The sequence below is a fragment of the Cantharellus anzutake genome, assembly GCF_015039405.1.
Source record: "Cantharellus anzutake strain C23 chromosome Unknown EI90scaffold_27, whole genome shotgun sequence".
Lineage (NCBI taxonomy): Eukaryota > Fungi > Basidiomycota > Agaricomycetes > Cantharellales > Hydnaceae > Cantharellus > Cantharellus anzutake.
In genome coordinates this window covers 1-24,122 of record NW_024066977.1, presented here as the reverse complement: position 1 = coordinate 24,122, position 24,122 = coordinate 1, and the positions used below count along the sequence as shown (strand labels likewise).

The 24,122-nt window shown below is 48.7% G+C and overlaps 6 protein-coding genes across 6 annotated transcripts; 4 read left to right on the top strand and 2 right to left on the bottom strand.

Annotated features, from left to right (window-relative positions):
- Nucleotides 1–13,099: 13,099 nt before the first annotated feature.
- On the bottom strand, nucleotides 13,100–13,366 carry EI90DRAFT_3124332 (uncharacterized protein; the record flags this gene model as incomplete). Its single annotated transcript, XM_039063702.1, has 2 exons — nucleotides 13,100–13,235; nucleotides 13,308–13,366. The coding sequence occupies 2 exons, from the start codon at nucleotides 13,364–13,366 to the stop codon at nucleotides 13,100–13,102; spliced, it is 195 nt and encodes a 64-aa protein (XP_038915393.1).
- A 3,575-nt stretch (nucleotides 13,367–16,941) lies between these two features.
- On the bottom strand, nucleotides 16,942–18,628 carry EI90DRAFT_3124331 (uncharacterized protein; the record flags this gene model as incomplete). The annotated part of the gene is made up of 13 exons (XM_039063701.1): nucleotides 16,942–16,983; nucleotides 17,038–17,082; nucleotides 17,153–17,180; nucleotides 17,251–17,310; nucleotides 17,364–17,434; nucleotides 17,488–17,735; nucleotides 17,803–17,827; nucleotides 17,879–17,910; nucleotides 17,973–18,024; nucleotides 18,093–18,120; nucleotides 18,174–18,245; nucleotides 18,301–18,321; nucleotides 18,390–18,628. 13 exons carry the CDS (start codon nucleotides 18,626–18,628, stop codon nucleotides 16,942–16,944), a joined length of 963 nt encoding a protein of 320 aa, XP_038915392.1.
- Nucleotides 18,629–20,096: 1,468 nt separating this feature from the next.
- Nucleotides 20,097–20,940, top strand: EI90DRAFT_3060167 (uncharacterized protein). The gene is made up of 3 exons (XM_039060474.1): nucleotides 20,097–20,560; nucleotides 20,627–20,820; nucleotides 20,881–20,940. Exon 1 carries the CDS (start codon nucleotides 20,211–20,213, stop codon nucleotides 20,457–20,459), a length of 249 nt encoding a protein of 82 aa, XP_038915390.1. The 5' UTR covers nucleotides 20,097–20,210; the 3' UTR covers nucleotides 20,460–20,560; nucleotides 20,627–20,820; nucleotides 20,881–20,940.
- On the top strand, nucleotides 20,364–20,711 carry EI90DRAFT_3060168 (uncharacterized protein). Its single transcript, XM_039060475.1, has one exon. The coding sequence runs from the start codon at nucleotides 20,478–20,480 to the stop codon at nucleotides 20,646–20,648; it is 171 nt and encodes a 56-aa protein (XP_038915391.1). The 5' UTR covers nucleotides 20,364–20,477; the 3' UTR covers nucleotides 20,649–20,711.
- A 342-nt stretch (nucleotides 20,941–21,282) lies between the features above and the next one.
- On the top strand, nucleotides 21,283–22,394 carry EI90DRAFT_1174143 (uncharacterized protein). Its single transcript, XM_039051546.1, has 4 exons — nucleotides 21,283–21,384; nucleotides 21,439–22,021; nucleotides 22,081–22,101; nucleotides 22,183–22,394. Exons 2-4 carry the CDS (start codon nucleotides 21,552–21,554, stop codon nucleotides 22,262–22,264), a joined length of 573 nt encoding a protein of 190 aa, XP_038915389.1. The 5' UTR covers nucleotides 21,283–21,384; nucleotides 21,439–21,551; the 3' UTR covers nucleotides 22,265–22,394.
- On the top strand, nucleotides 22,250–24,122 carry EI90DRAFT_1173379 (uncharacterized protein). Its single transcript, XM_039051545.1, has 13 exons — nucleotides 22,250–22,417; nucleotides 22,483–22,514; nucleotides 22,572–22,596; nucleotides 22,656–22,667; nucleotides 22,722–22,737; nucleotides 22,800–22,872; nucleotides 22,950–23,020; nucleotides 23,098–23,157; nucleotides 23,231–23,258; nucleotides 23,321–23,365; nucleotides 23,429–23,466; nucleotides 23,530–23,617; nucleotides 23,686–24,122. Exons 1-13 carry the CDS (start codon nucleotides 22,285–22,287, stop codon nucleotides 23,689–23,691), a joined length of 627 nt encoding a protein of 208 aa, XP_038915388.1. The 5' UTR covers nucleotides 22,250–22,284; the 3' UTR covers nucleotides 23,692–24,122.

The window sequence follows — 24,122 nt, the reverse complement described above, 5'->3', positions numbered from 1 at the left end:
ACCATTAAAATAGCTTAGGCAAGGAAGGACAATAAGGATTCTAGGTGCAGTCTGACTGCAGTAGAGCCGCAGTTCAGCGCAGTAAAGTGCAGTAGAACTATAGCCTGAAAATTTCATTTTTTATTCAGTTTGAGAAAAATACACTGTAAATAAATCCTGTAAATAGGAGGTAGAGCGTGAAAAAGGAAGGCGACCCAAGGAGTATAAAAGGGAGACCCTTTCTGCGACTTTTCGCCCCCCTCAGAGAAGTAAGAAAATAGAGTATTATTTTTCTCAAGCATTTCTGGTTGTCACTCCAGTGCGAAAAAGTGATATACAGTTAAGATTGCCACTGTAGTAAAAGGCAGCAATTAAGGAGAGAAATATTAAGTAGATATTTCAACAGGAGAGCTGGTTAACACTCCAGATTTCAAAGTGTAAACACAAAACAGTTATTTTGCTACTGTTAAAACAAGCAATAAAATAAGACAAAAATAAAACAAACTCAAGGGACACTCCAGACACAATCCAAATCCATTAACTGAGTAGAATCTTTGAAACTTCACCAAGTAGAAGATTTAATTCAAGTTAAATTCCAAATTAAACAATGCTACACAGAATTACACCTAGACAAATTAAGAAATTTCAATAAAGGAACAGCTCCGCAGGGCTCGGTTTATCTGTAAGTCAATTCCCAGAAACTTTAGACTAACCCATAAAAATAGAATTAGCCAAAACACTCGGATTGGTACTATATTTACAACAAATAATACTAGTACACTTCCCCATCTGTCAGGGACAGCTCCGAGAGCGGTGAGGTCCCGGCGCGAGGGACCCGATGGGACAGATGTCGGCTATGCATAGCGGCGGTCCTGTTACGGGGTGAGCGTTGTTGTGGGGACAACTCCGTGTACCGCAAAAAGTCGGATTCTGTGGAATTTGGCCACCAACATATACCACATACCCTCTGACGCTCCTGATGTTCATTCTAACACTATCCAACACTCCACAAACTCATTCCTTATTTTTTCCTATTTTCCCCATCATTCCCAACAACCCCAAGCAAAATTCCCATGCCAAACCACGCCGCCAATTTCACCCCCTCTCCAGATCTCCATACCTACACATACAACCCAGCCGTTTTTCCACCCGATAGTGATGCTCTGCCTTCCTTCTTCACCCCCGGAGCATTTCCCAGAATGGCAATCCCATGCCCGGATGGTTCAGCACGGAGTAGAGTCTCACGTGGTCTTGACAGTACCTGTCAATGGCCACATCTCAACAACTACTGCACCAAATGGGACGAATAGGGGCTCGTTGGAAAGCTGGAGACGAGGAGGTTGCTGACGGGAGGATAGGCGGGCGCTGTGGCGAAGCGTTGCGGAGTTAACTTTTACATTTCCCATTTCGGACCCGTTATGATATATCCCCCATTCATTCATATTTCTTTTATTGTTTCTTTGTTCCCAATTGGATATTCATCATTTACGGTTGCCTAATGGCCCGTTTACATTCCCCCAGTCCATTCATTTCATTTCAAACATATAAAAACTAGATAACAGCTTGTACATAACAAGTTAGTATTGAATAGACCCGTGAAGGGACAAGCAGAAGTTGCATCCAAGTGGCAAAGACGCCATCCACGACTCTAACGCCTCCCCTGAGTTACTTGCTTACATCTGAGACCCCTTTCCTCATAACCCTTGGCCTTGACGTCCAAGAGAGACGTAGGTGAGTGTTGAGTTGAGGCTCTAACAGACCCGCTAGCACCCCAGGACCCAAAGAACCGAACCTCCACCACACACGCATTCACTACCACCCTCCCCCCTTTCTCTGTCTTGAGTCTAGGCAATAGACCCATTACAGCGTCCCCGACCACTTAGTCTGAAGTGGGAAGTTGAGAAGAAGGCTGCTTCTTCTGTTCCCACCCCAGGTGCTATTATATACATGTGGTTGGGGTCATGTGGGAGGAGCCACGTCATCCCCGCACATAGCCGCACTCCCCTGGGTATTGTCATATCCGTGCATACCCGACCCCGACCCGACTTCCGGACCTCCACCCTCTTCACCTCCGGAGTCATAACCTACCGCTGCCTTTCCGATACTCACCTTCGGTCTTGGCAACACACCCCTCCTCTTACCTCTCCGACCCCTTCTCCGTCCGTTCCGATACTCATCTCGGACCGAACATCGCCCTACTCGCCACCCTTCCTACAACTCCGCTCCCCCCTCACCACACCTCCACCCTCCCGTCATCCCCTACGCTTTCTCCGTCCGTTCCGATATCCACCTTCGGACCTGACTACTCTTCCTTACCTGTCCCCTCTCTCCTTCCTCCGTCACTCCTCCGCCACCCTTCCGCCAAGTTACAACCATCCACCGCTGTTCCGTACTTCACACTCGGACACCGTTCGTACCTTACTCCGAGCCTCCGTCATAGTCCATACCTCGGACTTTGACTCCACCTCGGTCTTAGTCCATTGCATTGGTGACCTCATACTACGTAAACACCATTGCCAATATTCCTCGGACTTCCAACCCCACCTCCGTAACCTCCATAAGCTCCACAACCCCCGAGCTTCGCGGACCGCCTCCGGCACTCTCGCCGTTTGTAATGTATTTCTCGCAATTCCCCCTCATCCCTATTTGGACTACTGCTTCCTTCTATTCTAGCCAGTTAGTCATCACCCCCACTTCCCCTCATCCTCCTGCCCCTCTGGGCCTCGCCCACTCTACCTCCTTTCGGATGTATCACAGGTCTTGCCCTATGACCTTCGGTACTGCTCCGCTCCCCCTAACCCTTTGTTCCCGTTCGGACGTCTTTGTTCCGATTCGGTCACCCTTTGTTTCTCCTTGTGCTTTTGCCCCTTCCTTATATATATCGGCGCTTGTACATACTCGTCTGGTTTCAGTTCGAAATCGACCTGAAATGCCCCCAAGAGACTTCCTGCTCACCTACTGTGAAATTAAGGACCAAATGGACAAACAGCAATGGCACAGCGCTCCGCTTGAGTCGCTGAGGCCAAGGTCCCTCCACGCTAAGTCTCCGATTCCACTCCGGAGTCGTCCGTTTCCGCCCATCTCTAACAGGTATCTCCGTGGGAGATCCTGGAGGTGTGCCGCTCTGTGAGCAGGAGTGCGCGCGGCGATCAGGGGAGCGGGGTTAGGTGTGTAGTAATACATAGAGAAGGGGAAGTCGACCATGGAACAGAAATAGAAAGAAAGAAGGAAAAGGGGAAAGAAGAAACAGGGAGTGATAGCGGGGGAGTGGAGTAGGGTGGCGCGGCACGGGGTCAGGTGGGGTGTGCCCTGACACCATCCTAACTAAAGAACCAGGGAACAGCTTGGTGGCGGTCTCATTTGAACCTCCCAACTGACCTTCCTTCATTCTCTCCTTCACCGGCGAAAATTCCGGAGTGATCTTTTCAGCAACTTGCACCTTGTGCCTATCAGCTTGCCTCACATACTTTACATACTTCTGTCCTATGACCCTTGCTAAGCCTACCCAATAAGGTGTTTTTCTATAGGGGCCCCCTGCATGTGACTGATCTTATGCTGTATTTATTGTAGTGGAATTATCCAAATTAAATTGTTATATTGTCAATGCTGCAACTCACTGTCTGTGCACAATGCTGGCCACTGTCTGAAGGGGTGTCAGCACTGTTTCCCATGGTCTCAATGCACTTTATGCAGATGGATAGCCCCTTTGAATAGCTTCCAGAATATATATTTTGAAACTGAATTGACCAATAAATCATCAAGAAAAATGCAAAATACTTTTTTGGACACGAGTCTTTGGGTTAGTGTGGCTGTCCACCTCAATGTCTCAATCCTGGCCACTGTCTGAAGAGGTGTCAGCACTGTTTCTCACGGTCTCAACATATGTTGTGTAGTTGGATAGCCCCTTCAATAGCTTCCAGAATATATAATTTGAGACTAAATTGTCAAACTCATCTCGATCATTACTGCTTGTCCTTCACACTTATGTTTTGAATGTTGTTGTTAGAGCACAGCAAGTTTGGATGGTTCCAGAGTGGAACCAGAGACTTAGCAAGGAGGGACCTTGGCCTCAGCAACTCAAGGGGAGTGCTGTGCCATTGCTGTTTGTCCATTTGGTCCTTAATTTCAGAAGTGGTGAGCAGGAAGTCTCTAGGGGGCATTTCTAGTCGATTTTAGACTGAGGGTCTAATCGAGTATGTACAAGCACCTGTATATAATGGGGAGATGAAAGCACAAGGAAACAAGGGTGGTCCAAAGCGGAACAAAGGCATCCAAATGGTGACAAAGGGAATAATGGAATCGGAGTGGTGCCAAGGGTCATGGGTTAGACTCTATGGCACATCTGAAAGGAGGTAGGAAGGATGAAGCCCAGAGGGGCAGGAGGATGAGGTGAAGTGGGGTTGATGACTAACTGGCTAAAATGGAAGGAAGCAGTAGTCCAAATAGGGATGAGGGGAAAGTGCAAAAGATACAGTACAAGTGGCAAAAGTGCCAAGGTAGATCCGTGAAGCTCAGGGGTAACAGAGCTTATGGAGGTGGGGTTGAAAGTCCAAGGAATATTGGCAATGGTGTTTACGTGAAATGAGGTCACCACTGAGGTGGAGTCAAAGTCTGAGGTCAGGGACATGACGGGATCTTGGAACAGAGGTACAATGTCATATCCGTACATACCCAATCCTGATCCGACTCCCGGACCCTCCACTTCACTACCTCCATCCGCTCCAATACCCATCTTCGGACCTGACATCACTCCTCATCACTCTCCACATCACTCCTCATCACTCTCCACATCACTCCTCCTCACTCCTCTCATCACTCCTCTCCCTCTGTCCCTCTTCCACCAAACCTCTGCCAAGTCCAAGTTACAACCTTCCACCACCGTCCCATACCCAGTACTTGGACACCACTCGTGCCTTTGCTCCGAGATTCTGTCATGGTCCCGACCCTGGACTTTGACTCCACCTCGGCTTAAGTCCATTGCATTGGTGTAAGGCCGGTGTAGGTTCTGGCCTTGGTGCCTCTTCAGTCCTCAAGACAGTCAAAAGCTAGGTTGTATAGAACTTAGTATTTCGACATGATGAGGAGGAGAGTGAAGTTCCCTTCACTCAACTCTGGGCAATACATAAGTAAATACAGGTGGTACAACAAGAAATAATAAAGGAATAAAGTAACCACCATCTGTCAGGGGATGCATGTGCTCGTGCAGGTTGCTCCAATAACCTAGTTGTGATTAAAGCTGGGGGAAAGGAATGTCCCCATCTTAGAGTCAGCTATATACATGTAGAGTCCGGCAATAAGGAAACCAAACAGATCGCCAATAGAATCACATGATCATAGAATGTTCCAGAACAATGCCGGAGATGATCCGGGCTACTGGGGCTTAGGTAATTGGAGTAGACAGGAATTGCCGGCATAGGGTCCAGGGTCATTGCTGATCCCTGACACCATCCCTTCCTTACAATTGGTGACCTCATTCTACATAAACACCATTGCCAATATTCCTTGGACTTCCAACTCCACCTCCGCTGTTGAAAAAACGAGGTTACACCAGCGAGGGGAGGTATGGAAGTAGACCGCTAAGTCTATTAACCTGATGTAAATAACTGTAAATACATGATTTGAGCTTGACTTCCAACACACCCTCTCAAGCGAAGAAACATGTAACAATGACAAAAATGAAGTGAAAACAATCAGAGCATTTCAACCTTTGAACTCAACTTGGGTTCTGAATTACCAGCCAAAGCCGCTTCCTCTCCAGCTGCTCAATTGGCCTGTTCTAACTTGTGCTCACATTGGAGATGAACTTCATGGGGGCTCAGGTTACAATCCATCTTGAAATGACCTGGCTTGCCACAGTTGAAACAGTTTGCATCACCCTTCCGTGGTTCCTTTGTGCAAGCAACAAATGCGGCTGGCCCATCCCGCATCTGATATTCTGTCTGTTGGGTTTCCTCATTCAGGAGTCGCATGATGACATATTGAATGGGATCGGAATTCGATGTTGGACCAGAGCCTTGAAGTTCAGTGTCGAATGAACAATGAGTGGGGCATAAGCCTCAGGGAGTTGATGGGTCAGGGTATTGATGACATCGACAGGGATCATGGGTGAACCAATTGTTGCTAAACGTCAGGCCAAATCTTCAACCTTTGTAATCAATTGGTGCATTGTCAAATCGGGTTCATATATCATAGAATTAAATCAACGATGGAGAGAAACAATTTGAGGACCCTAGTTATGAAGCAATTTGCAATAATAGAGGACCCCATCATTTTTTGCATTCAATTTGGGACCGAAAAATTTACAAGACCCCCTAGAGAGTAGTGGGAATTTCCATTTTGGGAATGGATTTACATTCAAAAATGGAAAATTTCCACAACGAGTTGCCGGTTGGCAGTTTATATCATGTGACCAGTCACGTGCCTGGCTCGGCCAGTAGTTGGTCGTGTGAGTACAGTATGCTGTATGAAGCTATATTATCAATGGGGAGTAAAAGGCTGAGGACACCTCTACCCCCTTGCATGTAGGTTATAAACATAATTGTAAATACATGTGATTATTGCAGCTTGGGACCGCATGGTGAAATGAAGGGTTCAGGAATTGAAGTGTCGTGTCAGGTACAAACCCGATGAGATAAATAAAGAATGAATAGGGAGGGCTGCGAGTATGCAGCCTATCTCCCTTCCAGTACACCTGAGCCGTGCACATGCACAATCCATGCATGCAAAGGTCACATCAGCGCCATTACTCTGAGGACCTTTCGAATGTGGGGGAAGTTAACGCATTCAAAACCAACAACTCGAAGGAGTAGGTCCAAGAGACCCCAATCAGTCCAAGGGGTGAATATCCACCATTGAAATGATTCTTCATTAAATCTATATCATTGCATTTTCAGAGGAATCTCGGATGGAAAAATGGAGCGCTGATGCACGCTGACCATGACACTTGGGCAGTATGCTGTTGTGTTATGGACAATGTAATCCTAATTCGTGAGTTTGGAAAGCAGTAGAGTGCGATAGGATACAAGGAGTGAGAGTTAACAGCGAAGTGACAAGCAGCAACAATATAGGCAGGTTGCCAGCCTATTAGTATAGAGCAATAATAGTGCTTGCACAAGGGACTTCGTCATTGAAGTGGGGGGGGAGGGGGAAGACAACGTCACATGTACGATCCTGTTGGTCAGAATATAGCACCGCAACGGCCTGCATAGCTAAGTCCCCTGGTTCAGAAGCAATCCAAGTTTCCGAATTGGCACAATGAACCAGGAACGAATGGATCCAAGTAACAATACGCACCGTTCTCGTAAAACGAGAAAGACGAACCGAAATGCCCAGGCTTATGTTGTTGTTGCAAAGCTGTCTCCGTAAATCTAAACGTTTGTGTAGGCTGAGAGGGAAAGAACTGTCAAAGGGAGCCCAAAATGAGGGTACGTTGTAGAACGCTGGCTTACTTGGCTAATAGCGTAGCAGTATACACTCCACTAAGAGGCTAAGACTCAAGTGATTAGCTCTCTGCAGACAGGCACAGTATGGTGAATTAGAGAAACCAACCACCGTGGAAATCTCGCTGGCAAAGGTGAAGCCATACAATGCAAACTGTCCGAAAGGTAGGCTATTTTTCTCTGATATTCAATGGTTAGTGGGGAATAAAACATACAGTAATCCCGGCTATCATTGCTAATATGCTGTTTTGGAATGAAAAGAATGTGATTAGTCCTACACGCTGCATGACTTGCCAACGAGAACATTAGCAATCCAAACCTAGTGAGCATCCCAGTATTGATGGCGTATATTGATAATCTCCTGATCACCGAGTCGGTCCTAGATACAAAGACTATGTTCATGGCAGACAGTGATCATTAGTGATACTTACAGGCAGATGCCTGTACAGCTCTGTTGGAGGAAATACCGCATTGACGCTGCAATGAGAAGATCGGATGCCACCTGCTGTCAGGGACCGACCCAGGGTCGAGAGCGCCCAGGTGTATCGCCCGAGGCTGAGGGTCCGGTAGGTATGACGTGGGCGCACGTAGCAACGGGCCCGAAGCAGACAAGGGTCCCTGGCCACTAAGACTAAAGTGGGAAATGTGTTATTGTCATTATCAAGGGAAGTGTAAGCTACTTGCCTAAAGTGGGAAATGTGAGAAGAAGGTTGCTTCTCAGTTCCCACTTAGGCTGTGTTTATATACGTGTGGTTGAAGGCCACGTGGGAAGCGCCACGTCATCCAAGCACACAGCCACCTCCATCTGGGTACCTCCGTAAGAGGTCCTAGGAGCGTCCGGTGTGCGGGGGGTCGTCCGGTGTGTCCGGGTTCGGGCGCGTTACACTGCAGCCGGGTCAATGGTACATTGATACAAAGGAAGTCGTCCGTGTGATAAGAAAGGAATAAAGAGGAGAGAGAATAGAAAAGAAGGAGAAGAAGAAAGGGAAGGGAGAAAAAGGGGGAGAGGGGGGAGGTCGGGAGGAGTGGATGGTGGGGCACCGGGTTAGGTGGGGCTGGGTCAGGCGGGCGTGCCCTGACACCTGCCAGATATCTTCATTATTACGAATGAAAAGTTTGTGTAAGGGATTAACCTTACTTCACTATAATTCCAATTATAGTGATATCATTATGTTGCATCGCTATAATTCCCATTATAGTGATGCTATTATTTCTTTATTTATTTGCGCCGAGATATGTAATTTACATATATATACCTCGGAGTAGTTGTAAAGGCCCAGTAGCCTTTTACCTCTACCCCATTGAATATACAGCACATTTAAGCTTATATTTAGACGGACTAACTGAGGCCTGAGGCGAATGGGGGAACGGAACGTTACCGTCCCCAAATAAGTAAGCAAACCTTTCAGTTTGGCACGAAAGGGGGAGGAGGAAGGAAAGGCACCTCCAGCGAGTACCAAGCAGTAACGAATGGCTGCAATGAACTTGGGACACTTGCGACATCATGCGATGTGGTTCTGTTCATGAGGCAGGTGGGGAAGCAGGTGGGTACGATTACGTTGGCGAAACACGTTGTAACGGGTCTATCACCACTAGACTCAAGACAGAAGAGAGGGGGAGGGTTGGAGTGGTCGCATGCACAGGTTTTGTTAACTTGGTGTGGATTTCACTACTCCTCACTGTCTAGCTAACTATACAGCTGGTCACGGTATCACGGAAGAGTCCGAAAATGACAAATAAGGAAAGAACAATAAGAAAAGGAAACATCCGGCTCTAATGGAATCAGAAAAATCAGGAAAAATAAGAAATATGCAGGAGAGAACATTGGCTAAGGGTGGTAGAATCGCGGGATTTAGCTTGTTTATGGTACACCGGCAAATCCCTGTTACAATGTACCCCGTGACAAAAACACCTAGGTGCAAATGGGATCCCGGATGGCGGTTACTAGGACCCTTCGGCCCTCTCCCGCTATGAGGAAGACGGCCGAACCAAAACAGGCTATGGCATAGTGGGATACTCATGTGGAAAAGTCGCATTTGAAGAAAACGGAGCCCTAGGCGAACACATAGAAGCCTATGATGCCGAAATGATGGGCCTGAAAACAGCTGCAGACCACATCAGACGCACCCTGGATGATGGTAACGTCACCACCAAACCATCCCACATTGTTTTATATGCAGATAACACAGGAGCACTAAACCAGGTTTTCCAGGGAAAACCGAGCAAAGGGCAGGAACTCACAAGAGAGTTCAGGAAAACCATGTGCAGGATACTGTCCGAATTCACAGACGTGAAGATAGCACTTCACTGGTGCCCAGGACACTTCAGCATACCAGGAAATGAACATGCAGACCAGTTAGCGAAACAAGGAGCATGCCTCAGACCCGTGCAACCCAACTTCAAATCCCTCTCATACGTAGCAAGTCTGCGTAAGAAAGAGATGGCCGAAGCATGGAACCTCCGCTGGATGAACACCCCGAACCCACCCAAATTGGGATTCCACGCAGCGAACCAACTCGCACCGAAAATTAAGCCCACAAGTGTCAGGGCCTGGCCTCGGACTCGGAGGCTCCCTGACCTCAACCCCCATCTGGCCTGTCCTCACACTATGTGGGGCATGAGATGTATACTAAAAGGAAAGATAATATACACTTGCCTATGCGGGGCATGAGATGAGAAGAAGGGTAAAGGTCTCATCTCCCCGCATGGTTGCTATATAAAGGAATGGGTCACATGCCCACAACTATACAGCTCCTAGAGTTGTGTAGTGTGACCCGGAGGGAACATCCAGGTGGCAGTGCCCAGTAAGTGTGGGAACGTTCTGGGCAAGTTGCTCGCCCAGAACTGTGGCTGTGACCCGTGGGAACATTCTGGGCGAGCTGCTCGCTCAGAATGTTCCCACGCTATCCCGTGCGCGCGCGTGTACACAACACACAAAGGCAACAACAAGGCAACAGTCAAAGAATAAAGGGGGTAAAGTAGGTGGGGAGTCCGGGACACCCTAAGGCAGGGTGCTGAACCCTGACAACAAGACGATTCAGCACACTAGACAGGAAGACTTTCAGCCGAATCACCCAGTTCCGCACAGGGCACGCCCACATTGGTGAATATTACCACCGATTCGGCATTGCATCAGAGAGCAAGAGTTGCAACTGCGGGAGACCAACACAGACCAGGACACACATACTATCCGAGTGCCCCCACGTCAGCAGATACCAACATAACCTTGGATGCAGCAACCAGACCAAATTCAATACTCTCATGGGCAAGGTGAAGGGCATAGAGAGACTTGCAACCTTCATCAAGAAGTCCAAGACGGGCGACAAACACAAACGAGACACAACTGGTCAACCCATGAGACCCACCCCCATACCATGGGCGCCCCAAACAACCACAGCACAGCAGCAGTAGAGCGGAAGCGAGGAGCAGTAGGACAGAGCGCTATTTATTTTTCTTTTCTTTTCTTTATCATACCAAATCCCACTACAATACCCCAGACATTACAGAACCCAAGGATCGCTGACACCCGAAGATACCAATCAGACACCATACCACAATGCTTAGATTATCCCCTCATGTACGCTACGGTTTCAAGACAGGGTAGCTGCACTGCCACGTCATCACGAGGCTGCGGGGTAATAAGAGAGATTTATCATCATCATCATCATGGCGGTTATGTTAGACACTGATCCAGGGTCGGCACCGAAGGTCGCCGATGCGGGCCGCTATTGGCCGCGATGGCCGCGATGCCTCAGACAAGGCCCGAGGGTAGGGCATTTGGCCTCAGCAACTCTAAAGGGAGTGCTGTGCCCCCTAGCTGTCTCTTGGCCCTCATTTCGGACTCACTGGGGTTGCCTTGTTGGGGTCAGGACTTAGGGGTCGTGGTCACATCGATATTAGAGCTGAGGTACTATAATGTAGTATACAGGATATATATATGAAGATAGAATGAATAGAAGCGGACCCGGGCCGAAGGCCGAAGGGTCTGGAAGCAAATAGGAACAACGAGCGGGGTTGGCCGCACAGCGGCCGGCAATGACCGAGGGTCAAAACAAACAATAACAGATAAATAAACGAAGGGGTGTAGGGCCGCGATAGCGGCGATGGTATCATAGCGGAGTAGGCGATGTCGCAGAGTCACGCTAGGTCAGTGCCAGAGGCGGACTCGGGGCAGGGAGGTCGGTGTGGCTGTGGGGGAGTCGGCCAGGTGCAGGGGAGCCTAGGGGCAAGCGGGGAAGTGAGCAGGGAGTCCTCATGGAGGATAGGGCTGAGGTTGGGGCTCGCGCTCGCGCTCGCATAGCGGGAATGGGCTCGGGCGGCATCGGGATGGGCGGCTAACAGGCCGGGATGCATGGTCGTGACAGGTTACTACTAACCAAATGACATAACTTTGAGTACAGTTTGACACACCTGATCCTATAACTGAGTCGAGGATGAGTAATGTATATCAAATTGCGAACTCGGAGTGGATGCGCTCACCGAGCTGCCCGATTGTTGTTCCAGCCTTCAAAGAGTTGGAACGAATGTGTCACGACCCGGCGTTCCCCGGGGCCAGACGACCTCCTCCCTGACCTTCTCCCACACCCGAACACTCCCCGCACACTCCACTTGCCGACCGTCGCCATCTAACCACTTCCTGCCACCTCTCCACAACACCCCTCCTCTTTGTCGTTGAACGACCTAGCGGTGCAGAGCGCTGCGACCCATTGTTCCATGTTTCGCCGCACCTTGTTATCTCGCGGCGAAGGTCACACTTGACCTTCGCTGTCTTGAACACGTGCTCTTTGTTTGTTTTCCTGCTTCTTTTCTCTGCCCGCAATCTCCGCGAGATCTGGCGACTTATTCCCTATTCAGTTCCCTAGCGCTTATATACAGCTTGTAACTAATGCTTGTACTGTAGTTCAAAATCAACTAGAATTACCCCCTAAAGCTTACCTCTGTCCCCTGTAAGACCTCCGACCTTCTGAAGTATCGGGACCACGTCGAGAACGAGGCGCAACGCTCCTCCTCGAGTCGTTGAAGCCGAAATCCCGGCTCACTTGCCTAAGTAGCCTCGGCCTCGAGATCGGTGGGGTTTATCCCTCGCTAAAGCTCGGTCGTGCATAGGGCACCTTTACCACTAGCGGGAAATGTTCGGTCGCCTACGGCTACCATCGGCGAAGATTCGCACGGTTCTGACAGAATGTCAAACGCCATGCAGGGAAATCGGAGAATCAACGAACGATAAGTGCAGGTAACCAGATCGACCTGCTAACTAGAAATGTCTCGGGACGCAATTAACCTTGGTTATGTGGACATTCGTGATAGAGAGCTTACGCAGGCGAAGCCGCAGTACAAAGTACAACTGAACAACGGCAGAGCAGATGACCTATGGGGAATTTCTCATGAAGTGGCAATCCCGGGGATGAAGGGAATAATTAGCAAGTACCGTCATCAGCTGGTGCAGGCTATTGAACCTGATAAACAGGTGAGACCCTAGTGTACGAAAAACAAAACGAAAAAGTGTCCATCACCATTCATTCGTGAGGATTCCATCTATTATTAAGAGGCGGTAGAGGAAGTATGCAAGTACGGCCCTGTGAACAAGAACCGACTGATGGGCGAGCAGAGGGCAGCTTAAAATAACTCACACATGGAGCATCTGCGCCAGCCTGTATTCCCAGATGATAAAGATCTTGCCATCACTTGATAGTTTGACGAACACTTTGATATATCAGGGCGTACCACAGAAACCCGACAACGACTTTGACACCAAAAGGATCGGCGGGATATCCGTGATAGTAGAGCGATGTCTGAACAGTAACTACGCCGAGCACACTTGTCAAAGTGGCCAAGCAGTAAGACGAATGTCATTTGCGATGTCAACCAGGCCCACTTCAAATTACGCACATCGCACTGACTATTCCCGCAGCGAGGAAGCCTCCACAAATGTTTTCGAATGTCGACATCTTCAGTTCTACAGTGGCTCTTCGCAGAAACCAAGGAATTTACATGGCCCATTTATAGGTCTGCACGCTTCACACTGGCAGTGCTGGGGAGCTCTTAACTCCTGGGTCCCGATACCTAATTATGGAGGCGACTTGAAAGATGTCATTGAACATACAAGACGACCGCAGTTGGCCGGCGCGGCGATAACGACCGATTATATTGGGCGGGCTGAACCTACGGTCACTTCGGCTTCACGCCGTCTCGCCGGCGGCATCCTTTCTCGGATCTATCCGGGCATTCTCGGGTTGCGCAACGACCTTAAGTAATGGCTCTGCCTCGACGTCAGTGATGTCACTGATATTCCCGCTACTCTGTAGCGGGTCTTGTAAATTTTTCGACCCTGATTGAATGCGTTTGATGACAAGGTCCTCTATTATTGCCAATTCTAGATAACCCAGGGTCCTCCCAACTCCTTACACCGTACCGCTTCCTCGTTTCAATGTTTGCACTGTGTCACATATTCTCTTTCCCCCCTTTCTCCGCGTGTGTCCATCTTTGCAACCGATTTCCGGATTATGACAGATATCTTCATGATGTACTTACCTTTTTGCTCTCCTCTGTATGCCCCTTCGAATATCAAAAATGGTCTACGCACTTCACGCTCTTTCAACCACGATGACGTCCTATCTTCCCTCCTTCGATTTTAACAAATCACCCAGACTATTGTTCATACCTTGGAGTCTGTATCTTCCTCTGACCGGCTCTGTGCTCTTTGTTTTTGCATGTCCGGAAAAAAAAGAGGGGGGGGTCGAACACTGGATGGACTTGCCGGGTTGTTAGTGATATGCCCTGATTGGGACAACGGGGGTGAAATGACAATTGGGTGTAGAACAGTGAAACGGTTGGATTATGGGAATTGAATATCATTTCTTCATCTTATGCACTGATCTTTTTCCGTTCATGCGTTGTGTCTCGTTCGCTGGGTTAATTTTGTACGTGGGTTGGATCTTGAACCCAAATATATTTTGGAACAAAGAGTGGCGGGACCTGCCGCGTCAGGCGGCGTCCACCAGTTATTAAGGATGACGCCTCTAATCAAGTTGAGCCAAACAACGCTCGTCTTTCTGAACTTGGATGCGAGAAAACTCGAAGCTGGCCACAGTGAGCCCCTGAGAACGTGCGCCGCTGATCCCCTGTGAAATTACTTATGAAGCGCACTTCCACATGAGCGAAAGGCCCCACGAAGGATATGACCGGTCTACCAGCAAAGTGTTCCTTCGGGAAGCGCGTCACTGTGGGAAGTTTCCCTGTTTCATTGCTCCAATAGCTTCCATGACTGCTCCAAGTAATATTACGTGGGGGGGGAGATGTCTCGAAGCAATTTGGCCACACTAAAATTATGAGCAAATGAGTCATCGAGTCCTCACAGCCCAAACCTAGTGCTAGACGCTCAATGGTGCTCGCTGTCTACCGATGAACATGATCGCGGTCGGTGAGGGCATCTTCAAGCATCGTGACGACTGAATTGAATCACAATAGAAAGCGGACTGAGGTTCAACATATTCGAAACCGGAGGATGGTGCTTTCAAGCAACCAGTACGGACGTTGAGTTCCGCCCGGGTTCGGTACTCGTTAAGGATTGCCGGGATGCACGTGAAGAGCCACATATCTCCGCTACGATCTCTCCGTTGAATTATCCTCCCAGCCATGGGTAACAGGTACCTAACAGTGCGGACTATGGAATGTACACACCAATGGCTTCTGTGCTGCAGACGCGGCTCTGACGTTCTTGTACACGAAGATCCGCAAGTAGACCCGAAGGGACATCTTGCGAGCCCAGTGTTTTCGCAATCTGTTCACCGTTGCTCGGCGTATACCCATCTTATGGGCCTTCAGAAGATCAGGGAACTCGAAACAAATACGCATCCACTCCCTGGCAGGTACACGATCACCTGTCGGGGCCATGTCAGCGAGGGTGAAGCCTGACATGTCATGCTGCCACAATGTCCTATCAAGTTGATGGAGGCTTCCTGCACCTTCTCGTGACGATTCCGTAGGATGGGAGTCATGCGAGACACTACGTGGACGAGGCGACCGTGACGAATGCGTGGAGCATAGGATTCAATCAAACAAGGTCTTTAACGGGAGGCTGTATCTCTATCATGTCCACGGCATTAATTGGCAATGGCGCCTTCCACTGCTATAATATTGAACCAAAGCCTCAACTATAGTTTCATATAATAGTAACTAGATGTAAAACGTACCTTCCCATGGCGTCGGGATACTCCTCTCCCAGATGCCCGAAGCGCACGACACCCAACTATGTGAATATCAACTACTACCGAAACAATAAACCATCACAAAAGACTTACCCGACTGAGAAGCTAGTCCTCTCCGCATTGCATTGCTTTACAACGACCGTAAGCCGAGTAGTTAGGTCAGCACTGGCCTGCTGTCGCACCTTTGTTGTTTAGCCGCCACAGAATCGTATCCATAATTTGAGTCAGATACGACTTTTACTACACGGCCGGATCCCTAGGCGAGATCAAAACTAGTAACAGGAAACCCAATAAAATCTTACGCACACCCAGAGTGTCCCGAACCCGTCGAGCATCACCTGGTCTTCAGTTGTTTGCTCCTGGAAAGCGTAGATGATCCCATCGACTAGCCGGATCTCCAGTTGTTCGTCTATGCATGTCGGATGCGCCCAAAGACATGACTACTTTTCAATACGGCTTTGCTTCATCCTGTTTGACATAATAAGTGGGGATTCACTAAGAATTGCATTCTTACCCGCCTTGAGGCCATTGACTATTCGGCCCAGCCTCTATAGTATAAACTACAATTAGTTAACCAGAAAAGTCGGGGAAGATCTACTTTTGGTGAGTGGCCATGCAGGAAACCATATAGAGTCGTCAGAAGAAGTATGATTAAACAGCCCTAGCAACCAGGCAAAAGATCCGCGGACATGCGTTCAGGCACCATGTCGCCAGCCTGAGGCTTACATCACTCACCTAGTATCCGGTATGACACTAGGTATGATTGAGCAGGTGTGACGAAGGTGCCACAATAGACAGACAACGCAGGTGGAGGTCATACCATGCATTGCAATAAAATTAAGTATTCAGAAAAACCGGCCCATAATATCAAGAAAAATAAGTGCGGTAGTTACGCTTGTGCAGAAGCCAAGAACTATGCTGTAGCTTTATAGATAACATCATGCAGATTTTTGAGATCGAAAAGAGCGAGGGGAGATGACTTGTGCTTAAGAGGCGCTCAATGAATGGGAATTGACAGCAAAGCAGCAACGATAAGACTCCGCCGAGGTATTGGAGGACGCCACATGTACGACTCTGTTGGCCAGAATTAAGCACGGTATAGCTATGGCTCCTGATCCAGAAGGAAGTTTCTTAACTGACATGTACCAATGGACCAAGTTTACGATGCACACCGTTTTTAAATGGGATATATGTATTGAAATGCCCTTTGCCCCAGTGCTGTGAAGGTGCCTCCGCAAACTTGAACGTGCGTGTAAGCTAAGGCAGGAAAAACAAGATTTGGGGTCAAGCCGAGGGTACGCTGCAGAATGCTGGGCTCACTTGGCTAATAGTGTAGTGATGTAAGCTCCACCGAGCGGCTAGGACCAGTCAAGCGATCAGCTAGCTATGGTGAGTCGAAGAAGGCAACTGACCACAGTGGAAAGCAGAGTCGCGAAGTGGAGGCCATAGAATACGAACTGTCCAAAAAGTGGGTCAGTGCTCCCTGATATTCTGATAATCAGTGGGAAATGAAAGCATAAGCCATACAGCAAGCAAGCCGATAATCGCCAAGATGCTAGAATAAAATGAAAGTGATTAGTCCCAAACGCTGCATGAATCGCTCACAAGAACATTGGAAATCGAACCTAGTGAATGCCCCAGTATTGAGGGCGTATATCGACAACTTCCTGATCACCGAATCGGTCCTAAATACAAAGGATTATATTCATGACAGACCGTGATCATTATTGACACTTACAGATGAATGCCCGTGCGGTTCTGTCGGAGGAAATAGCACACTGAAGCTGCAATGAGAAGGTCGGATGCGGCCTGAGTGACGACTTCATTAGAACACACGAAAAGTTTGGCACAAAAGCGGGCACCTCCAACGAGAGCCAAACAGTAACGAATGGCCGCAGCGAACCTGGGATAACTTCAACATTCTGCGATATGGTCCTGTTTATGAGGGGGGAGGGAAGCACATTAATACGATTACGCGAATGAGCGGGAGCACCACGTACGCCTTGATAAAAACGTCTGGGCGATCCAGATGAAATATGACCCCGGGCAGCGGTCACTACGAATCGAATGATATAGTTTACTGGATAGTTTGACGTACATAATCCAAAAGCTAAGTCGGGTATGAGTAATACATATCAAATCGCGAGCCTGGAACAGGGCCGGACGGGTGGACTTACTGAACTGCACGATTGTCATTCCAGCCTTCAGAGATCAACGTCAACGCCTTGCACAGAAATCGAGGAATCAACGAACGATAAGTATTGGCAACCAGATCGAGCTACTAACTAGAAATGGCCCGGGACGCAATTAACCCTCGTTATGTGGTCATTCACAATAGAAAACTTACGCAGGTGAAGCCGAAATACAAAGAAGAACTGAACAATGGCAGAACTGATGACCTACGGGCCACAACCAAAATTTTTTCATCAGTCGTTATCTTGTGGATGAAACGGATTGGAAAACATACCGACATCATCAGGTGCACGGGAGCGAACCTGATAAACAGGTGAGACCCCATAGCTCACGAAGAGATTAAGGTGCCCTTCACCATTCAGTCCCCAAAAAGATGACACCAAAATCTTTTATCAAGAAATGATAGAAGGAGCACGTAGAAACTACGCTGTGGACAAGAATCAGGTTCATGGACGAGCAGAGAATAGCTAAAATTAATTCACACATAGAACATCTGCGCCAGCCTGCATTACCAGATGATAAAGAGATTTGTCATTGGCTCATACGAATGCTCCGATGGATCGGTACGTACCACAAAAACCCGACGACAACTTTGACATGGAGAGGATCGGTAGGGTATCTATGATAGTAGAGCGATCCCTGAACAGTAATTACGCCGCCCAAACTGATCAGAGTGGCCGAATGGTTGGGTTGCAATGATGCATGTGAGTCATCTAGCTCCTTGCCAAAAACTCCAATGACGCACATCGCATTGACTATGCCCCCAGCGAGACGACCTCCATAAAGGTTTTCAAACGCTGAGATAGTCATCTCTACGGCAAGTTCTCGCAAACGTAAGAGACCAAAAGTCCAAGTCAGCTAGCCCTTCACTCCTCATTTATAGGTCTACACGCTTGAGTGATGCTTCTTAGCCAGCCCCTGAAATAAAATCCAATAGCGAATACATTATCAACGGGTCTTGTGTAAAGCAAGAAAACACTTCAATCAGGCGAGTGGCTGCCGACGGGGCTGGGCAACCGATGAATGTCCATTCAATTCGCAACATTGAACATGAACGAAAATCCTTGGCTTCATGTCCACCATCGTGGTAAGCTAGCACCGCTCTTCGGGCCCCAGATTATGCTAAACCAATTCTGCAGGCCTCAGTAAAGGGGATTCGTCGGGTCCGAAATGCAAACTGTCGCAATTCGATCACGTCTCCAATCATGTTGAGTTAGCCGAGCCCCCACTTTTTGAATATTTGGCTGTCCTGGGAAGTGCGCCGCTGATCTCTTGGTGAAATGAAACACTTGCATATGGCACCGCACTTGCACATGAGTCGAGAAAGAGCAAGACAGATTCATTAGCAGAGGGTTCTTGGGAAGCGCATCATTAGATCACGGTCTGCCGCACATGATGGGACCGCTGTTGTATCTCCATATCGGCCGGGCCTCGACGATGGATGTCAGTCGAGGGGGAGTTCTGCTACCACAGCGAACACCCGGCACGGGCCTAAACCTTCACGCGGTGCCCCTGTTTAAAACTAATTAGGCCTCTAACATCTGAAGGGAGGATGACGTGGCCACCGTGGTAATGCCAATCAACCGCAACCCCGTAAGCCCAGAGCCGCACTGGCTGGAGAGATGCAAGAGCGCGGGTGCATGTCCCGCCGTCAAGCCAACCCTTCCTTTTTCTTCTCACCACTACCTTTTTGGGATGACGAGCGCGATAGTGGCAACGCCAATGGTGACCTCCGTAAGCCCAGACGGGACTGGCCAGAGGACTGTGGGTTCAAGTCCCACCGTCACCCCAACCCTTCCTTCTTTTTCTCTTCTCCACTACCTTTTGGGTTGGTGAGGTGCAATAGTGGTAGCGCCAATGGTAGCCTCCATAAGTCCATGGGCAGGCCGGAGGAGTGCAGGTTCAAGTCCTGCCATCACCCCAACACCCTTCCTATTCATCTTTCTCTCCACTACCTCTTAGTGACGAGGCGCGATAGTGGTAGCGCCAACGATAGCCCCATATGCCGACAAAAAGTTGACTGCAAGGAATGCAGGTTCAAGTCCTGCCGTCACCCCAACACTTTCATTTCTCTCCACTACCCTTTCTACCAAAGGCCTATCTGCCACATGCCTTTATTCAACAAGCATGAGCAAGATGCCACCAACACCCATCGCCTTTCGCTGCCACTGGAACATTCACCAGCCTACCGTGACATAAACCCGTGAAAGCACCCTCCAACTCACCCACCCGCAAGAACCGCGCACTCAAACATTGACTTAACCATAGGCACACAGCAGCAAAACATGCGACCCCAACACTGGGGGTCGCGTGTCCTTTTCTTTGGCTCTATACAACCTCTCCCCACCTCCATTCTCCCTCACCCGTTGTTCAATCTCAGTGCAGGGGTCGCATGCCCCTTTATGTGTTATTGCTTCATCTCACTTTATTCTCCTTCACACCATTGATTACTCGATGTCTCATACTTCCTAGGTCACACAAATTCCTTTCTTCACATCCTTATGTTCTCCAAACTTTTTTCACCCGAGTCACTATAGTACGGCATATGCCGATAGGCACGGTTACGTACTTTAAAATGAATACATCCATCCATCCATCATCCATCCATCTCCATATCGGATCTTCGATGCCATCGCTTTGAAAGCGAGTAGCCGAATCGATGGCATGCAGGCTTTTGACTCGTTCGTGGCCTCAGTCTTTATCACTTTGTACACTAATTCTGCCACTATACTACCGGGAAAGGTGGGCCGAATTCGATTCAACCTCAACCGACATCCCAGTTCTTATGGAGCAGTTCATCTCCCCAAGGGACTTGGGCATGCACCCATAATCCGTAATCAAATTTTCTCCAGGCCCACAGTCCAGGGCCGCGACCAGTACTTATACATAATTGGCTTCTCTTCATCGCCGACTGTTCTCATGTTCTTTTGGCCGTTTTAGTTCAAAGGACCCTGGAGGTTGATGCAACTGCAATCTCCTGGTCAGACTCCGAGTCCGTTGGGGTATGTGTGCTATGTCGGGCTTCTGCATAAGCATTTATTGGGCTTGCAACGCACTTCTAGGCAACCGTTCACTGCAATTCCGAACCCAACTTTCCTGAATCTTGCAATTGGGAATCTGAACCTTTTTGTACCAACGTGTCATGCCGTTGGATGGGGGTTACGTCCGATCTGGCGGGACAAGACAATCAACCATGAACCGATAGACCAAGGCAATCTCCTGCGAAGTATGCTCAATAAAAGATGCTAACTTAGCAGCAATCCTGAGTCAATTCCCCATCAAGATGGAAAAATCTTATCACGTTGATCATGATGTCGCAGTCATACTGCCTGGCACAACATATTTGCACTCATCGGTGACACTGAACAAGCCGGATGATCTCAATCCAGGTTAGGATTAATCAATTCCCTGAGGTGATGACTTCCTCAGCCAAAACCTTGTCCACAACCCGCCACATCGGAGCCAAAGCGTTGACGGGACTTGTTCGGGGTACATATATCTGGCTCAAGTCGCTGTTCCGGATATGCCAGGTCCAACTTATTCCTTGAATGGGAGTCTCCAACAAAGTAATTTCCCCTCATCACACCCGTTGACGGTGGCTGAATACGTCGATATAGAAGATCCTCATGCCACTGGGCCCGCGCTCATGATATCATTATGTCGAAGTCACCTAAAAGAGCTCGTGCTGTTGTGATGACTTGCTTCCTTTCCTCCGTCCATACTGGGCCCTGTGATGCCCAGCTATGCTCAAGCCCGAGTCTCAGAGGCCCTTGATCTGATCCACGCGGCAGCATATAACTGTGGCGTACTCCGTCCGGGGGATTTATATCACGCACACAAACGTAGGACAAATTTCAGCTCTTCCTTTTGGGTCAGCTCCTCCCTCCTAGCTGCTTTCTTGCCCCCGTCGGCTGTAAGCAGGGTCGGTATGTCGGAATTGGAGAACATATATGGCGGGTTCTTCGTCGGACTGGTGCTGAATGCGATGTATGTGAAGTTCTTGAGATCAGCGCCCACCGCCGTGCCTTGTGCATCAGTCGGCACTGACGACCCTTCCTTGTGTGACCACCGATCATTTCCCCCCTTCGAATCGTTGCCTGCCCGCTACAGTTTCCACGGTTTTACTACCGTGCAGATTTGGCTCTACTACCGCACGTACACAAACGACCGCATCTGTGCCAAATTAGTTGTCGGTTTCTTGTGGTAAGCTCAGCGAGGGATAGGATATAAGCAATGAGCTCATAATGCTTGCGTACACTTAGGCTCCTCCAGACGTTCCAGGTGTAAGTCCACGCCAGAACCTCTTCAGATATGCCCTGCACTGACCTTTGGCCCAGGTCGATTGCGACCTATTCTTCGTACAGATCCTTGGTGGGACATTTCGGAGTTCTCATGTCGCATTCGTCATGGAAAGTTCCTGTTGGCACTGACTCTGTTATGTTCTGACTTGCCTTCCAATAGGCACGATGCTATTTACGTGCCCATTGCGGTGCCCACTTTCAAATCAGCCAACGTCCCACTCGACTGACGTTATCACTCGTTTACAGGTCATCAGTTCCGCTATTGTCCAATTGTACTTTGCTCATCGGCTCTATAAATGTGAGTCGCCTTTCTAGGATACCTACCTTCGCATGAAATATTGCTCAGCTTGCGAACATTTCTAGTCAGCGGATCCCCCGGATTGGCTGTTGTTGTGGTACGCAACCGGACTAGCGTTCGGGGTGTCGTTGTGATGATCCGCATTTGAATCTAGGTTATCTTAACGATCGGACAATTCGGTCAGAGAATTGAGTTCTACCTTCACAGGCTGACACTAAATGAGCTTTGATTTCTCTAGGAGTGGGAACCGGTACGCCGATCATTGTAACTCACGCTCTATGATTCTGACTGTACCCTATCCAAGCCCTTTCGGTTCAAGTGTGGGTTCGCGCTACTTGCCCTTTTTTCCGATGACGTAATGATGTTCCTAACCCACTGGTAGGAACTTAGTTCACAACCTTCAGAACATCTTCTATCGAGAGCGACCACTTATGGTCTCCTGGCTCATCCTGGAGGCACGTCCCTTCATAGTGACACGATGAATACACTGGGAATCCCTCACGAATCCCATTCTAATGGCGATCTTGTTTAGGCTCTGGACGACCTGGTTATTGCTTTTTCGGTGTCATATTTCTTCCGACGGCGACGCACTGGGATCCCTTCGTGGGTAGCCCAACACTCCGATCAGAACTGTTGATCTGATGCATTCCATGACTACAATTTTCCCTTTCGTATTGAAGGACTGATTCAGCACTTCGACTGCTCACGACATATGCCATCAACTCGGGTGTGCTAACTAGGTGCCTATAATCAACTGCCGACCTGATCTCGTTTTGCGTGCGATGAGCTGATTCTTCTCGGACCCACTGGCAGCGCGATCGCAATAGTGATCATGTTTGATGTGCTTTTATTTCCTTACTCACTGACTATGCCAGGAATGCTGATACCGGATAATCCCTCTAGTTCGCACTCTACGGCCTCCATTTCGTACATTTTGCTCTTTGCCCCGTGAGTCCCGCGTGCATCCCCAAATTGGCAGTCCCTCTCTTCCCTTGCTGATAATTACACTAGTCTCTTGGTGGTATTTATACCGGTAGCCTTTTGGCAAAGTACGTCCATAGGGCCATCAATCATTACTTTCTTACGGGGCCCATCTTGCAATTTCACGATAGCCTACATTCCCGCAAGAGAGCACGGGAACGACTTCTTCCTGATGGAGACAACATCCCTGGAATACGTTTATCACTTCCCCCAGACACTGTACGCATGCATAAAGCGGTGCTGAAAACCGTTAGATTAGGACATAACTCATGGGACCCTATCCATAGGCATGAAATATGACCACCCGCTTTGTCGAGAGTAGAAAACGCAAATTTGAGCCAACCTATTGACGCGATGTTATGCATCCACTGTGGGCAGGGTGCACCAACGCTCCTTTGGTTTTTCTCTCCAAATATTTATTCGTGTTCCTCGCACCACGCCCGTTAATTAACGTTCGGCAAGACTTGTTTGTATATCTAACTTACTGTCACATATATATATACGCCAATTGAACGAATGTCGCCTACCTTGGATCGTCTCGCGGCCCCGATTGATGAATCATACACACAAACCAAACGGGACAGTGACACCATTCCGAAGATAGCCACACATGACGGATGTGGACAACGCCAAGCAAGCGAAGTAATCATAAAGATGTGAGTGAGGATTACTGATTATATGAGCAACATGATAGAGATAAGCTAATACAACCAACTATTCCCGG

Excerpts from the sequence above, each read along its gene's own strand:
- EI90DRAFT_3060167 (XM_039060474.1), top strand. The coding sequence starts at position 20,211 with ATGCCCCTTTATGTGTTATTGCTTCATCTCACTTTATTCTCCTTCACA.
- EI90DRAFT_3060168 (XM_039060475.1), top strand. The coding sequence starts at position 20,478 with ATGGCATGCAGGCTTTTGACTCGTTCGTGGCCTCAGTCTTTATCACTT.
- EI90DRAFT_1174143 (XM_039051546.1), top strand. The coding sequence starts at position 21,552 with ATGCCCAGCTATGCTCAAGCCCGAGTCTCAGAGGCCCTTGATCTGATC. Across the intron at positions 22,022-22,080 it reads TTAGTTGTCGGTTTCTTGTG|GCTCCTCCAGACGTTCCAGG; the intron begins GTAAGCTCAGCG and ends GCGTACACTTAG. Across the intron at positions 22,102-22,182 it reads CTCCTCCAGACGTTCCAGGT|ATCCTTGGTGGGACATTTCG; the intron begins GTAAGTCCACGC and ends TTCTTCGTACAG.
- EI90DRAFT_1173379 (XM_039051545.1), top strand. The coding sequence starts at position 22,285 with ATGCTATTTACGTGCCCATTGCGGTGCCCACTTTCAAATCAGCCAACG. Across the intron at positions 23,158-23,230 it reads AACTCGGGTGTGCTAACTAG|CGCGATCGCAATAGTGATCA; the intron begins GTGCCTATAATC and ends ACCCACTGGCAG. Across the intron at positions 23,467-23,529 it reads ACCGGTAGCCTTTTGGCAAA|CCTACATTCCCGCAAGAGAG; the intron begins GTACGTCCATAG and ends ATTTCACGATAG.